Source organism: Mytilus galloprovincialis, chromosome 1, assembly GCF_965363235.1.
Source record: "Mytilus galloprovincialis chromosome 1, xbMytGall1.hap1.1, whole genome shotgun sequence".
NCBI lineage: Eukaryota > Metazoa > Mollusca > Bivalvia > Mytilida > Mytilidae > Mytilus > Mytilus galloprovincialis.
Window position 1 is genome coordinate 123,896,787 of NC_134838.1, and position 14,967 is coordinate 123,911,753.

At 31.6% G+C, this 14,967-nt stretch overlaps 1 protein-coding gene across 3 annotated transcripts in view; it reads right to left on the bottom strand.

Moving 5' to 3' along the window:
• LOC143056851 (uncharacterized) overlaps positions 1-14,412 on the bottom strand; it is a 92,990-nt gene extending 78,578 nt beyond the window's left edge. For all 3 annotated transcript variants that reach the window (XM_076230033.1, XM_076230027.1, XM_076230019.1), the window contains exons 1-2: positions 14,182-14,412; positions 4,530-4,622 (exon numbers count right to left, since the gene is read on the bottom strand). In XM_076230033.1, the coding sequence (XP_076086148.1) occupies positions 4,530-4,622; positions 14,182-14,200 (112 nt within the window). In that variant the 5' untranslated portion in view covers positions 14,201-14,412. The remainder of the gene's footprint in view (positions 1-4,529; positions 4,623-14,181) is intronic.
• Between the last annotated feature and the right edge of the window lie 555 nt (positions 14,413-14,967).

Sequence of the window (14,967 nt, forward strand, 5' to 3'; positions counted from 1 at the left end):
GTCCAGTATAATGAAGGATAGTCTACTGATAGAGTGACCAGTGGGTATACTGTCAAATTGTAAAGCAAAAACTTTTTTGGTTTGGCATATCATATTCAATAGTGGAAATGCAATAAAACAAAAGCTTTTTAAATTCCCTTACCAAAATGTACTTGTCGTCAGTGTCAAAATTTTGATTTTATAGCAGATGCCTATTTTCAAGCGAATCCTTCAAAATTTTGTGCAGTCTCCTGTGTCATTCAAATTTCAAAACACAACTATTTTTGAGGGCTTTTAATTAATTGTCTATTACTGTATTACTAGACTGCAGACATTTATTTATCCAACCGATCAACTTATGTTTTTTTTTTATTTCCTCATTCATTTTTATTTCAGTTAAGATACAAAGATATATCATAGTACACTCAGACTTGCTATGCCAATAACATTGAATTCCTAACAATCAAATGGGATCAAAGAGTGCTCCTTCCTCATACAATCTGATACATGCCACATTTGAACCTTAATTTTTACTATGCCTTACTTATAACAAGACTCAAATGTAATGATGATTGATGTCAAATAATAATCACAATAATAGTATTTGTATTAAGATTTATATGGTTAATATTTACATTATAATAATTGTGTACAGAACTACATATTTGTGTTTATTCACTTTAATAATATTTCAGGTTATTCCTGGAAATGTTCTACAACAGCTGGCGTCATTGTCTTTTATGTAAGCATTGTGAATGTTATTATATTGCAGTAATTTAATAGTTTCTGTATTATAATTAAAAAAACTTTCAGTACTCAAAGAGTTTAATTAATGTTTGATATATTTACTGCAATATATAGGATTAATCTAAATTTTATAGAACAATACATTTGTAGGGATATCCATTTCATACTTGTCAGTGTGTCTTTCACAATATTGTTTGGTTCTTAAAAAAACCCAGTATTATGTATCATGAATTCTGACTTTAATGAAAACTTTCTTTTTTCAAAAGAGCTTGCACTCAATTCTAGGAATTTGATAAGTAAAAGTCCTGCAAAGATAACTGATACCTCCCAGCCCCATGAACATTTATCAATTAACAAAAGTCAAATCAGAAGACAAACCATGCAGTATAAATCAACTGCACAACTTTACAATATAAATCTATGACAAATTCATGAAATTAAATAAGTCAGACCATGGGCATGAGTTTGATTAAAAATTTGTAAAATTATATTTGCAATGTCATACCAAAAAAATTGCATCAAATAAAATATAACCCTGGGGTAAATCGAACATTTAATAGTCCTATGCATAGTATTTTATCTTTACTCATTGTTTTTGTATTGAAAATCAATGTTAGAACATTTTATATCATTTTGGTATTAGTCACCTGGCCAGGGAAATAAATTTTATTGATGGGTAATTTCATAGCAACTCATGTTTTTTTCAAGATAACAAAATTTATTACTTATGAATAAATAATTCAATACCTCTTTACACTTTTATTACACTGGATGTGATCTAAAACATGAACTGAATTGAGATAAAGCTTTATTATAACTATGAGGTATGCTAACTCAGTTTACAAAAAAATAACATTATACTCTATTGAGCCATGAACCATTAACTACATAATAGTGCAGAATTTTTGGATGTACTTTAAAATACATCTTTTGTACTGAGGAATAGATTACGTAGAAGTTATGTCAATTCTATAAAAAAAACACTTTACATTCACACTTAAAATGTGTATTGTGTTCCATACTATTCAATTAGAATTGCAGCTAGTTTTAATTTACAGTTTTAGGGATTAATAAAGCTGAAAAACATTAAACAAGATTAATAAAAAAAAAAAGTCTTTTTAGAATAAAGATTTTTACAACTTGATGAAAATTAGCAAAGTAAAAGGTTCATTACAATTTGAACATTTCATCTTCATTCAGGGGGATAAGGGATCAATCATTTAACTTCAAATGGGGGGTGGGGGGGGGGTTATGGTTTTTTCCTAAAAATACTCTGATCAACAATTTGATGAAAATAAATATTGCGGTCAAACAGATTACCCGTAAGCGAAACATAATATTCTGGATCCAGATTTTCCTCATATCTTATAGTGGTCCCTGCAGGCTTGTCAATATCCATAAAACCAAAAATGAAGATTCAAACAATTTGGCAGAATGCTGTACAGACTATATCAACAAATAAACCCAAACAGTTTATGAAGCTTTAAAAGGATCCAGTATGACAAATTGAAAGCGAAATAATAGATAAAAGAGGGGCAAAAGATACCAGAGGGACATTCAAACTCATTGATCGAAAATAAACTGACTTTGCCATGGCTAAAAAAGAAATACACCATCAGACAAACAATAGTACATAAGACACAGCATAGAAAACTAAAGACTAAGCCACACGAACCCTACCAAAATCTGGAGGTGATCTCAGGTGCTCTGGAAGGGTAAGCAGATCCTGCTCCACATGTGGCACCCGTCCTGTTGCTCATGTTATTACAAACCTGGTAAATAGTCTAATTCGGTAGATCATTTTAGTGGAAAGGAAACAAGATTGTAGTTACAACATTAGGAACATATCCAAGATCATCTGTGAAATGGGTATTCTATAATGGTCAACCAACTCTTGATGGCATCTATAAAATTTACAAATGGATGATTTCACCATTTGGAACTCTTACTTTAATAGCTTCCTTGTGAGCTGCAATCCTCTATAGAGGAAATCATGACAGGAAATACAGGCCCAGGAATATCTTATCAATTGGGAGATACATACTCTGTATGCAGGTGCTACTGGAATGTTTCTACATAGAAATGGAAAGTTCACAATTGGGAAGCTGAAATTCATCTCTTTTGTCGTAAATTTTTGTTTTCAACTGACAAGATAAGATAAGATATTTACAAGCATAAAATCCAAATAATCAGATTACTACTACAAATTAACATAGTTATACAATAAACAATGCAAATAACTCATTATAGATATCAGAATTAAAATTTTGTATGCTAGACATGTGTTTCATCTACAAAAGACTAATCAGTGACGCTGGAATCAAAAAAGTTTTAAAAAATACCAAATAATGTACAAAGTTGATGAGCTACATTGAGGACCTACAAAATGTGCAATAATTCAAGAGTGACAAAACCAAAATTCATACTTGATCTGTATTTTGTGGTAAAAGAATTGCGTTTAAGATTTACACTATTTGGTCAAGGCAAACTAAATTAGAGAATGGAAACCAACTTCAGGACATACAGGTACAAAAGGATGTACAGACATACAGACGGACAAGGGTAAAACTTAATGCACCCTCCCCTACAGAGGGAGCATTAAGAATAACAAATGTCAGATAGCAACCACTTGCAGCCAAAATAAACAAGCCCTGCAAACTTCAACATATTTAAAAAGTTCTCTTGTAAAAAGCAGGTTTATGTTAACTTTATCAAATTAAAATGGTATAAATTTGCATACCAGTATGTACATTGTACATTTTTTACATGTAAAATTTGCTCCATAATTCATTAAAAAATACAATGTACTCATTAAGTTTACATGTGTATATAATATATTCTGTTTCCAGTGTCTTTCTATTAAACATTGTCAACAAACTGTACACATATGTCATCAGTACAACAGCTGTAGGTTCTTACTAACATCTATATTTGTCATCAGAAAAATATATGTAAAACATTTAAAGTCATTCTATACTATTACCAGAACATAAAACCATACCAGAAAGTATTTTAAGGCTCATTAACTAATTAACTATCTGATCATTAAGAAACTTACAGGACAGTATATATCACCTGAAGAGACAGGTAGAATGATTAAAATTGTTTCACCTGTCAGTAGCTATCATTGTTTATCATTAGTTAGGAGTTATCTCAAACAGAAAAAAAACAAATGTACCATTTCCTTATACATGAATTTACTAATGTGTTGGCTTTAAAAAGATCAAAGATCATTAAAACAGTTCATTTAATTTGGTATTTTTTTTTTACAAAGCTTCAATCCTGGGAGCATTTTTCTCATTAATGGGCATCTCAAAATAGTAAATACACTCATGTTCTTGCAGGTGCTTGATTTTCCAACAAAAAAGACATCCCTAACCAAGGATATACCCTAAAGCTTCTGTTATATGTCATGTCAACCCAAATAACAGCTTCTAATAACTTAAAGGTCTTAAGCATTTATGTACATCATAGGGTACCTTATTAATGTTACCACCCCATACAGTTCAATTACAATTTAACCCATAATTTTCACCTTCCACTAACCCTGTGATGACCTTTAGTAATATCTCATAGCATTTTAGAAGTAGACTCAATTTTCATGATTTCAAATCTATTGTAACCAGGAAGCTTGAGATAGTCTTACATGAACAGTTTAATTTGCATAAAAGTTGTAGTCTTACTGTACCTTAAGATAAAATTGTTGAGATTCTTGGTACCTCTCAAACCTACTCTTACCACAAGATTAATTGTGATAATGATGGTCTAGGTATGTATCAAAAATACCACAGATCTTAACTTACCAATGAGATAGCCATCAACTGGTCCTTGACTATAGAATAATATTTCATGTTTAATCCTATTTTCACTAGATATATCTGGCCACTTTTCATCCTCTGAAAAATATAAATCAGTATATAATATTTGTATGTTACAGAGTTTTCTACAAACAAGTATAATATATAAACATTACCACATCTTAGCCCTGAAATAATGGAATATTTTAACATATTTTTTCTTCAATTCTACTTTTAGATATACCGTACAATCTCAGCGTACAATAACCCAAAGAGACTTAAATAAATGGCAATCACACCACATCTCCTTATCTTTAATCTGGACATCTTGAAATTCGAAAAAAGAATTCCCAGATCCCGAAAGGGTCAATCCTGAAATCCCGAGCTTAAAAACACCCCATCCTGGAAACCCAATAAAGGTCCTATCCTCCTCTTATATAAAACTAATTACATGTATCCTGATAACCTTTTATTTTACTTTTGCCTAATTTTCATACTTCTAAAATGATACTTGTAATCAATGCCCACAACAGAGTCAGATTTAGGTGGCAGATTGCACATGCACCCCTTATGGGGCTACATATATATGTTTAATGCATAGACTTATAACATGTCCCACTCCAAATGTTGCCTAGTTTGAGAGCCCTGGGTCACTCTAATTTCAAAATCCAAGATCTGCATCTGCATTTGGTTAATTCTAAAACTTAAATGTTTTTTTAGAACTCAGGTGTTATAAATGGCTCTGCCTGAATAGAAAAACAGCAAGAGGAATACATGGACAAGTAATGTAGCCAAGATTTTGTGAAGAAACTGACATGAGTTCATGTCTAGAAAATATTGTGTCCTTCCCATTTTGTTAATATTTGTACATGTTCTGCAGTTTATTACACCTGACCTTCTTGACCACAGTATTCTAACAATATTAATTATTAACATTATATTCACTCTAGCCATGTAATTTTGTAGTTTTTCTATAGAATGTTAATTATAATGTATCTTTTCCACGGCCGACACTCGGCTAACCGAGAGTTTGGTCGGTTAATCTATATTGAGTATGCGGCTATATCGGCGGTTGGTCTGTTAATCGGGTTGGCTATACGTCTGTTAAGAGTAAAACACACAATTTAATGTTAAACTCTGTTAAATATACAGTTTTTTGGCATATTATAAGAACCAAATCAAAAAAAGAAAAGTGTCTGACAAAATGATATCTATCATAGAACATTTTCCACCAGTAAAAAAAATGCATAGCCTGTCCAGTTTTAAGTAAAACGAAAAGGCGTCTCGCAAGTATGTGGTTTTTATGCTTGTACGCATAGCAATATTTTGGATAAAAGGCTAAAAAACATTTTTATATATGATTTAAAGGACACAAAATAGTACTTTGGTTCTAAAAAAATAATTGTCATAGTTAAAATATTTCATAATTGTTATATAAGTTGAGTAATACCACATTTTAATGAATATTAGGGGAATACAGTCTGTTAATGGGTTGGACAATTTAAATCGTGTCAGTTAAGAGTTATTTAGCCACGACAATAGTCTTACTACCTTTAGTTTATATTTTCACATTGAAAAAAATGAGATGTACTTGTGACGAAAAAATTACAATACGGTGCAACAGTATCCTTATAGAAAGAGAACTTTTATTTTAATTTTATTTCTTTGCATTTCATTGAAGGGTGTGTCACTTCAATATAGCGTTATATGGACTGATTGGCCGCTCGAATTAAAATAAAATTGACAAAGTCGGTATACGTTAGTTGCACGCCAAAGGAACGCTTAGCAATCGTTCAAAGCGCGTTGCATAAATTTGTAGTACGTCGAAATACAAAGGTAAAATTGAGAAAGGAAATGGGGAATGTGTCAAAGCGACAACAACCCAACCATAGAGCAGACAAAGGCCACCAATGGGTTTTCAATGTAGAGAGAAACTCCCGCACCCGTAGGCGTCCTTCAACTGGCCCCTTAAAAAATATGTATTCTAGATTACACAAGACTAACAAAGGCCATAGGCTCCTGACTTGGGACAGGCGCAAAATGGCGGTGGGGATAAACAGAGTCATGTCCTGTGTTTGAATTTGTTTGTTAGCTTTTTGGTCATGAATGTTTGTCTCTAATATTTAATTAACTGTGCATTTGTATTCAGATATCGCAGATCAAATTTATTCGTTCATTGTTTAATCATACGTTTTTTGATTGAGTTAAGTCTGCCAATTGATATTTTATCGTATGTTTTTCTTTGTTGTGATGTTATGCTATTGTTTCAGAAAAAGGGAGAAGGTTTGGATCCATTAAAACGTTTAATCCCGCTGCAAATGTTTGCACCTGTCCTAAGTCAGGAATCTGATGTACAGTAGTTGTCGTTTGTTTATGTAATATATACGTGTTTCTCGTTTCTCGTTTTGTTTATATAGATTAGACCGTTGGTTTTCCCGTTTGAATGGTTTTATACTAGTAATTTTGGGGCCCTTAATAGCTTGTTGTTCGGTGTGAGCCAAGGCTCCGTGTTGAAGGCCGTACTTTAACCTATAATGGTTTACTTTTTTAAATTGTTATTTGGATGGAGAGTTGTCTCATTGGCACTCACACCACATCTGCCTTTATCTATTATGAGATATCAACCCTCCTCCTATTCCTCTAGCCAATGAAGGAAAGTAAATACGCTTGAAGAACGCTACAATCCCAGGAAATTTGTATGCAGCATAAAAGCATACAACATACGCCAACATACGTTTCTAGTACGCCCAATACACGTTTAAAGCTCGTTTTGCACACGTTACAAATATGATTGACAGGTTAAATGCATCCAAAATTACTAGCGTATTGGCAGCGTAAATGATTTTGAACACGCCAGTGTTATACGCTGATGTGTGACGCCGGTATTAGTTGTGTTTCCTCAATGCTTTTCAACTTCGTATTTTATTTGGCATTTTAAACATTTTTTTCGTCACTGATGACTTTTTCGTAGACGAAACGCGTGTCTGGCATAAATATAAAGAGTAAATATAAAATTTCAATCCTGGTATCTATGAGGACTTTATTTCCGGTATGTATTGTCTTTTGTACCAAGTCATCATTCTGATTTTCTGCCGCCTAAATGTATCAAGTACGGAATGACCGTTGTTTTCTAATCGTTGGTAAGACGTGGTTCTAAACAAGAAATTGACATTAGTAAATGTGAGAAGAATGATTGTGGAGCGGAATTTACAACTAATACTGAAATTTAGAAGAAAAAAAAACAATTTTACTTACTGATGTTTTGTAACATTACGAAGTTTATCTCTGATTTATATACTTGTTACCTATGTAAATGACAAATTGGTGCCATTCATAGCAATGAAACAGAATCCACATGATATATGCGACCATTATTTGATAAAATTAATATTACTTTGATATTACACTTTTTGAAACCATTTCTATCAATTTTCAGATTCCATTGTCTAAACTTGTTCATGATTGTGTTGTTTCCATATATTCTAGCCACTAATCTTGAGTCTATCCCTTTATTCAGATAACACCCCATATAGCAATAAAATTATGCTTGTAATGTCATTCATAACTCTTAACAGACCAATTAACAGACCGAGTTTTATACATCCGACCCATTAACAGACCACATTTTTATCAAAAATTGATTTATGTCACCAAAATACAGTTTTTCGTGTAGATTTTTCACATATTGATGTTAATATGGTAAACAAACATAATGCCTGTCTTTTTTCGATGTTCAAAATATTGCATGCAAGTAAACTCAACCAACTTGTCATTTTTGTGTACATTTTGTGTGTGTAAAATGTGTATAAATTTACTGATGAGTAACTCGCCTTTTCATTTTATAGATCGTTTATTAAAGCTAGAAAAAAAATAATTGCACCACTGGATTCAGTATTCCAAATCGTTTTGTCAGACATGAATAGTTTTTATGATATAAATATAATTAAAAAGTTATACAATGAAACATACTGACCTTGCAATGATTTTCTCGATAACACCTGATTAACAGACTTTAGCCAACCCGATTAACAGACCAACCGCCGATATAGCCGCATACTCAATATAGATTAACCGACCAAACTCTCGGTTAGCCGAGTGTCGGCCGTGTTTTCATAAACAACTAATTATCCCATATTATTTTTTGTATACCCTTTTTGTTTTTTTCCTGTATTTATTTTGGACAGGCGGTGGGGATAATTAGAGACATGAGCAAGATCTTAAAACTTATTTACCAACACCCTGGGTAATTAAAAATTAATATTACAAGTCATTGTCTATTGTGCTATTACCATCTCCATCTTCTTATTTCTTAAAAGGTGATGTAACAGTAGTTTTATACCAGTTTACTATAATACATACTACCCTACACATTCATAGTATAACAAGAGTGCACACTCTGAAATGTCTCGCCTTCTATACTAATCATTGATATTATGTTGATAGTCCTAGGTATAAAGCTAAGCTTTATTACAACTGTCACATAAACTTAACATTAACCAAGATAACTAAACAAAGACCAATGAACCTTGAAAATGAGGTCAAGGTCAGATGAAACATGCCAGGCAGACATGTACAGCTAACAATGCTTCTATACAACATATATAGTTGACCCATTACTTAAAGTTTAAGAAAAATAGACCAAAACACAAAAACTTAACACTGTGCAATGAACCATGAAAATGAGGTCAGGGTCACATGACATCTGCCCGCTAGATATGTACACCTTACAATCATTCCATACAACAAATATAGTAGACCTATTGCATATAGTATGAGAAAAACAGACCAAAACACAAAAAATTAACTATAACCACTGAACCATGAAAATGAGGTCAAGGTCAGATGACACCTGCCAGTTAGACATGTACACCTTACAGTCCTTCCATACACCGAATATACTAGCCCTATTGCTTATAGTATCTGAGATATGGACTTGACCACCAAAACTTAACCTTGTTCACTGATCCATGAAATGAGGTCGAGGTCAAGTGAAAACTGTCTGACAGACATGAGGACCTTGCAAGGTACGCACATATCAAATATAGTTATCCTATTACTTATAATAAGAGAGAATTCAACATTACAAAAAATTTGAACTTTTTTTTCAAGTGGTCACTGAACCATGAAAATGAGGTCAAGGACATTGGACATGTGACTGACGGAAACTTCGTAACATGAAGCATCTATATACAAAGTATGAAGTATCCAGGTCTTCTACCTTCTAAAATATAAAGCTTTTAAGAAGTGAGCTAACGCCGCCGCAGTAGCCGCCGCCGCCGGATCACTATCCCTATGTCGAGCTTTCTGCAACAAAAGTTGCAGGCTCGACAATAAAAACCCTCCACTCCATCATAGGTCACTTAGAGTTTCAATGTACCAAATGTAATTGATTGCTGATTAAACATTTAGTGTCTGTCTTTGGAGAGCTGCCTTGGACACTAGACTCTATTTAGAGATTATAGCTAACTACCAAATCAATATCTATGACAATAAAGGACAACCAGGACTTTTGTCAATATTTTAATCTTTTATCAATACAGATAACAGGGACTATTTCCTGGTTATTCAGTAATATTATGTCCATAGATAATCGTGTATAATGACACTTCCTCTTTAACTACAGCAAGGTACTTAGTCTCATGTATGTAATACAATGAACAAAAAGACTAGATATGTATTTCCACAAACAAGAGATACACATGCATGAAGATGTTGTTCTTGGAATTTGGTTGAAGGAGAAATGTCCATAATGAAAATCAGTCCTTGAAATGGTCGATGAGTGCAAAAAAATACACTATTGTTAAAAAGATTTTTTAAATATCGGCATGTTATTATCAACTTTAGATTTTCTACATCACATCCATTGCAACATGTTATCATAATAGATATACATATATTCATTCAGAGACAGTTTTCTCACAAACTGGTTTGGTACAGTGTCTGTATTTAGATGATATAAGTTGCACAATTTAATTATTTGACAATTTGGCAGTTTTCAGAAATATCAAAAAATTGTCAGTGTCCCAATTTAATAATGCCATACAGTCTGCACGGTTAGCCACTAGTCCAATGCCCCAGACTAGTAAAATTTGGTTCGGACTAGTAAGTTTTTGCAAAACTTTGTTTTGTCCAATAAGAAAAATGTCAGAATATTGCTCTTTGGACTAGTAGTTGAAAAAGTTTTTGGTGCAGACTGGCCATATATAGTGATATTATATACTAAGTTTCATATGTACTTGAGCACAGGACATTTATTTTTGCCCTCCCCCTTTTTTCCAAGATATTTTTTTTTCTTTTCATTTCAAATAGTGTCAGCATTTATATATGGTAAAAATTTTGTCAATATTCATATTTTTCAAATAATGTCAGATTTAGATATGTTGTCTTTTTCCGACATGTCATAGATTATCAGTATTCAAATATATAAATTTAGATTTGTTGTCTATATATTTATTGTCAGTATTCATATGTTATCAAATACTGTCAGCATTCAGATATGGTGTAATTTATTCTTATTTTTTTTCAAATAGTGTCAGTATTTAGTTATATTTGTACATACAAATGTATCGCAATATATTATCAGTATTTAAATATATTGTCAGTATTCAGATATCCTGTCATTTATTGCCAATATTCATTTTTTTTTTCAAATAGTGCCAGTATTCAGATATGTTGTCATGTATTGTCAGTATTTAGATGTTGTCATATATTGTCAGTTTTCAGATATTGTCAGTATTCAGATATGATGTCCTATATTGTCAGTTTTCAGAAGTTGTCATTTATTGTCAGTATTCAGATATGATGTCTTATTTTGTAATTTTTTAGATGTTGTCATTAATTGTCAGTTTTCAGACATGTCATCATTTAGATGTGATGTCATTTATTGTCAGCATTCAGATGTAATGTTTAATATTGTCAGTATTCAGATATGTTGTCATATCTTGCCACAGTATTCAGATATGTTGTCATACATTGTCAGAGTATTCAGATATGTTGTCATATATTGTCAGTATTCAGATATGTTGCCATATATTGCCAGTTGTCAGATATGTTGTCATATATTGTCAGTATTTATATGTGTTGTCATATATTGTCAGTATTCAGATATGTTGTCATTTATTGTCAGTATTCACATATGTTGTCATATATTGTCAGTATTCATATATGATGTCTTTTATTCTCAGTATGCATATATGTTGTCAAATATTGTCAGTATTCAGATATGTTGTCATATACTGTCAGTATTCAGATATTTTGTCAAATATTGCCAGTATTCATATATGATGTCATTTATTGTCAGTATTCAGATATGTTTTATCTATTGTCAGTATTCAGATATGTTGTCATACATTGTCAGTATTCAGATATGTTGTCATATATTGTCAGTATTCATATATGATGTCTTTTATTGTCAGTATGCATATATTATGTTGTCAAATATTGCCATTATTCATATATGATGTCATTTATTGTCAGTATTCAGATATGTTTTATCTATTGTCAGTATTCAAATATGTTGTCATGTATTGTCAGTATTCCAGATATGTTTTTTCTATTGTCAGTATTCAGATATGTTGTCATACATTGTCAGTATTCATATATGTTATCATATAGTGTCAGTATTCAGATATGATGTCATACATTGTCAGTATTCAGATATGTTGTCATATATTGTCAGTATTCAGATATGATGTCATACATTGTCAGTTTTCAGATATGTTGTCATACATTGTCAGTATTCAGATATGTTGTCATATATTGTCAGTATTCAGATATGATGTCATACATTGTCAGTATTCAGATATGTTGTCATATATTGTCAGTTTTCAGATATGTTGTCATACATTGTCAGTATTCAGATATGATGTCATATATTGTCAGTTGTCAGATATGTTGTCATTTATTGTCAGTATTCAGATTTGATGTCATATATTGCCAGTTGTCAGATGTGTTGTCATTTATTGCCAGTATTCAAATATGGTGTCATTTATTGTCAGTATGCATATATGTTGTCAAATATTGTCAGTATTCAGATATGTTGTCATATACTGTCAGGTATTCAGATATGTTATCATATATTGTCAGCATTCATATATGATGTCATTTATTGTTAGTATTCCAGATGTTTTTTTCTATTGTCAGTATTCAGATATGATGTCATATATTGTCAGTATTCAGATATTTTGTCATACATTGTCAGTATTCAGATGTTGTCATATATTGTCAGTATTCAGATATGATGTCATTTATTGTCAGTATTTCAGATATGTTGTCTCTATTCAGATATGATGTCATTTATTGTCAGTATTCAAATATGTTGTCAATAGTTGTCAGTATTCAGATATGTTGTCATTTATTGTCAGTATTTAGAATTATTGTCAAATACTTAGTCATTGTTATCATGTTCCAGGGTTCAGCATCAATATTTGTGCCAGTATTTAGACATTGCTGTTATTCTGTTGTAGAGGACTTTCAGCGTCAAGTGCTGGACACTTAGTATTTAGTCTAAATTAGACATTTTAGTATTTTTATAGACATTGTTGTTATTCTGTTTCAGAGGACTTTCAGTGTCAAGAGCTGGACACTGTTAGTATTTAATAGACATTGTTGTTATTCTGTTTCAGAGGACTTTCAGTGTCAAGAGCTGGACACTGTTAGTATTTAGACATTGTTGTTATTGTGTTTCAGAGGACTTTCAGTGTCAAGTGCTGGACACTGTTAGTATTTAAACATTCTAGTATTTAGATATTGTTGTTAGGCACACAATGTTTTATTCAACTGTATTTTCATACTTCATATCTTAGGTTACCTAATTTTTAATAATTTTCAGTTTTATTGTTATCATTAAGTAACATATAAAAAAAATGTATTGTTAATAAAAAAAACATATATGAAAAACATGATCAGTGCAGGAAGTTGTATGGGGTAAAACATTATTATCTAAGTCCCAGGTGCTTTAAAAGTATGGGGTAAAACAAAATTTGTATATGTAAATCACCCTTTATAGTAAAATGTTGAGTACTGTCTTAAATGCCTTAGGCTCTACACCGAGGTGATAAGTTGTTAATATTCAGAACAATTAACAGTTTGAGATTCGCCCCCAATTTAAAATTCCACTCAGGCATACAGATTTACTGATAATTACTATAAAATCAATTTTCTTTTCAATTTTATGCATAATCAAACTATATTCATGTCAATTCACTTTTAAAGAGATATGCTGTGTGTAAACAACAAAAAATCAGTTAACTCAATTGGACACAAACTAATTGACAGATCTTCCTAACGATTGCATATACACCAGTTTTACATTCTGTCTAAAATATACGATCAGCGATTAATACAGCTTTAGGTATACATAGAGCAATAAAATATTGTTTAAACATCCGAATAATTGGATTTTCAATGGGTGGGATGGGGTTGTTCTTGGCATTTTTTCCCCCAAACTGTCGTCAATGAACCTTACAAACCTATTACTTCATAATCTAATTTATGTTTTTCTGTGAAATAAGGAAAATATGACAATCCTACATGTCTATTGATACATCATACAGGTGAATATCCTTGGGTATGTGCGATATTTGACAGATGCTTAAAATCTACCCGAAAAAAATATGCAGACGATATTTGTAAAAACTAAATAACTGACAAATCTTACCTGATTCGGGTGAAGCCATCTTTAAATTTTTACATTAGAATAAAATTTGTTTATCGTAAATATCCAATACTTCCACATGTGTTTCAAGCGAAATCGTTTACTATTCAAAACATAGCGCTTTTCATAGTGGTCACCGAACCGTGAACTGTATACATCCTTCTGTGTCACATTCACGCCACCTTGCGACTTGTAAATCCGAAAGGGGATCACAGACTAGTTTTAAAAACTAAATTGTCGCCAGGTATTATCGGGAATGTAATTATACATGTAATATTTTCCTCGTCGAAAAAACTGCAAACAGATGTAAATCATACCGTGAGAGAAAAAAAATCGATCCAATATAAAAATACAATAAAAGGGAAAATAGAAAATAATTTCTTTTTTTTTTTAATTAATGATTGTTTTTTTTTAAACATTTTTTTTATTTTGATTCTTAATTTCTTGGAAAAAGGTGTGTTTAAGAAAAGTGAAATCATTATTTTGGTCCCATTAAGAATTTGGATTATTTCATACAAATCCGTTGTTCCCATTGAGAAATTAGGAGGGGGTATATGAGTTTCGTGATAGAAGTTTTTGTGCCTGCAAGTTGCTACAGTGAAGAAGTGGACAACACTTAATCTTGATACTTTTCGGATATTTAGTAACAGATTTTCCTTTATTAAGATAATCTGAGACTACTATAAATGTTATAGTAGTCGCAGAAGATAATTGTTCTTTTGTATTTGTATTGTATTACTTTTAAGATTTTATTAATATTTGTATTGTATTGTATTAACTTTGGAAGAT